The following is a 2,518-nucleotide window of genomic DNA, read 5'->3' as shown; positions in this document are numbered from 1 at the left end:
TCCGAGCCACGGGGCTTTGGAACCCGGCCAGGAGAGGCGCAAGCGGCTTGTCCCACGGGCAGGGATGCTCTCAGCCCATTTCTGATCCTTGTTTTGTCTGCTGCAGGCATCCCATTTCCTCTGGGCATGCTGGGGCCTGATCCAGGATAAATACTCTACCATAGACTTTAACTTCTTAAGGTGAGTTTGCTCACCAGCACAGTTCAGTGTTAAATGACCGGAGCGAGAGGATCCCAGTGGTCCCTCTGTGCTGGGGGGGATCCTCTGTGGCCAGGGGACACGGGGCTGGGGGGACGAGTGTCTCACGTCTGTCCCTCTTCTCCTCTCTTGGCAGATATGCAAAGCTAAGGTTTAAACAGTACTTCAAGATGAAGCCGGTGGTCACAGCCCTGCAGATCTCTAAATAGCATCTCCGGTCTGTGCGATCCCGAACTATTTTGTCTTTGCTGCATCCACAGCCCTCGCATCCCCCTCGCCCCTTCCCCACCCCAGCTGGGGGCGAGGGCAGGTCCTGATGGTGGGAAGGGGGAGGAGAAGAGCTCTGACCCAGCCACCGATTAAAGGAGACCCTGGACATACCTGAGACTGGACCGTGAGATGCTAGAGAGGACCACGGCCTCAGAGAGGCCCCTGCCTACGTGAGGAAGCCTTACCATCGCCTTAACACTGAGCCCCGGCTCGGCCCCGGTGCCCAGCAGGTCCGTGCTTTGCTGGCACTGCTGCTGCTTGGCCTGGCACCTGGTTTGCTCCCTCTGTGCTGTCCCCAAAGGAGGGAAACAGGTCCCCCCATCTGCTCAGGAGCCCCCAAAGCTGCCCAGTTGCTTTAGCTGCCCCATGCACGCACTGTGCCCATCGCCTTCGCTGCTCCCTCCGTCCCTTCTTGCCCTCCCGCCTTGGTGCCACTTGGGCTCCCACCCCCAAACCAGCACCTTTCTTGGGTCAGTGTTGATCCTGGGCTTGGGGCTGTCTCTGAACACAGGGACCCTTTTCCAGGAGGGGTGGGTGCTGCTGTGCTCTGGCTCAGATGGTGCAAAGCAGCAAGGGGCCGTGACAGCCGTGAGCCACGTGGGCTTGGGACCAGCGGGCTTTTGCTGGCAGGCGCTGGGTGCCTGCACCCCCTGCGATGTGCTCAGCCCGTGGCTGGCTCTGCTTTTCCACAGCCATGGCCTCCCAGTTGCCCGTTAGCCCCCCACTCCCACCATGAGTTCCCTCATAGCATCCTGTGCTGCTGGAGCAAAGGGCTGCCAGCTCTGCCTTCCCTGTCTCCCCCAGGGCCAGGGGGCTCAGTCCTGCCCCTCACCTGGGCACCATCCCTGTGCTCCTCTCTTGGCTGTGTCCCTGTATGGGACCCACCTGGCAGGAGGTTGAACGAAGCCAGCCTCCTCCATGAGCTGCCCACATCTTCACCCCCTGTCAGCACTCGGCTGCTCGCCCACCACAGGCTCTGCAAGGGTGATCCTGGTGTGCTGAGCACTGTCCAGCTCATGACAGTGGTTGTGCATCAGCTGGGGGTTGGGATCAGACCCCTCTGCCCTTGCCTTGGCTGCTCGGCAAGGGGTACAGGGACAAGGTGTCTGCCCCCACCACATGGGCACAGGAACCTGCCCAAGCAAGAACCGGGACTGTTGTTGCATCTGGTGTTTGTTTTGGTGCAAAATAAAAGCTGCTGGTAGCTGGAAATGGGGGATGGTGGATCTGTGGGGACTGGCGCAGGGACAGCATGCCTGGGGCGTGGGGGTGCGCTTGGCTGGTGATGGCACCTCCTCGCAGGGTGGGCTGCTGATGTCCCTCCGTGTTCCTGACCTCCCTTCAGGTGTCTGCAGGCAGCGCTTCGGCAGCAACTGTCGGGGATTGGCCTTGTGCAAAAGCGATGCCCAGTGGTTTAAAACAGCCTTCTGCAGAGCTGACCCCCATCTTCATCGTGCCCCCCACACCCTGCCCAGGGCCCTGCTGGGCTCCGGCTCTGGCAAGGGCAGGTTGGAGCACTTGGCTGCAGTGGGTACTGGGTGGAGGAGGCTGAACCCCAAACCTGCTGCCACGAGGGGCAAGACCTCGAGAATCCCAGAATGGCAGGGGTTGGAAGAGACCTCAGGAGCTCACCCAGTCCAACCCCCCCCCCTGCCAAGCAGGCTCACCCAGAGCAGGGGGCACAGGACAGCGTCCAGGTGGGGGTTGAATATCTCCAGAGAAGGAGACTCCACAGCCCCCCTGGGCAGCCTGGGCCAGGGCTCGGGCACCCTCCAAGTCAAGAAGTTCTTCCTCCCGTTCAACTGGAACCTCTTGTGCTTCAGTTTGTGCCCATTGCCCCTTGTCCTGGTGCTGGGCACCACTGAGAAGAGTCTGGCTCCATCCTCGTGACACCCACCCTTGAGATATTTGAGAACACACAGGTCAGAGGTGGGAAGGAGAGGGGAGCAGCTTGGGATCTGCCACCGATGGGCAGGGCAGGAGAAAGAGCTGAGAAACAGCACAAGTGAAAACATGGCAGGGAGCGAGAGCCTTAGGCACAGCCCCCCCC

General features: G+C 61.1%; 2 protein-coding genes across 2 annotated transcripts in view; one reads left to right on the top strand and one right to left on the bottom strand.

Moving 5' to 3' along the window:
- Positions 1-407, top strand: part of ETNK2 (ethanolamine kinase 2) — an 11,664-nt gene extending 11,257 nt beyond the window's left edge. Inside the window, exons 7-8 of the mRNA XM_009638272.2 lie at positions 107-180; positions 335-407. Of these exons, the coding sequence (XP_009636567.1) occupies positions 107-180; positions 335-407 (147 nt within the window). The remainder of the gene's footprint in view (positions 1-106; positions 181-334) is intronic.
- A 1,111-nt stretch (positions 408-1,518) lies between these two features.
- The window catches only part of SOX13 (SRY-box transcription factor 13), a 9,027-nt gene continuing 8,027 nt past the window's right edge, over positions 1,519-2,518 (bottom strand). The window contains 1 exon segment of the mRNA XM_035893745.1: positions 1,519-1,601. Coding sequence (XP_035749638.1) covers positions 1,519-1,601 — 83 coding nt within the window.

The sequence above is a fragment of the Egretta garzetta genome, unplaced genomic scaffold (assembly GCF_000687185.1).
Source record: "Egretta garzetta isolate BGI_Z169 unplaced genomic scaffold, ASM68718v1 scaffold105, whole genome shotgun sequence".
NCBI lineage: Eukaryota > Metazoa > Chordata > Aves > Pelecaniformes > Ardeidae > Egretta > Egretta garzetta.
This window is presented reverse-complemented; position numbering and strand designations above follow the sequence as displayed.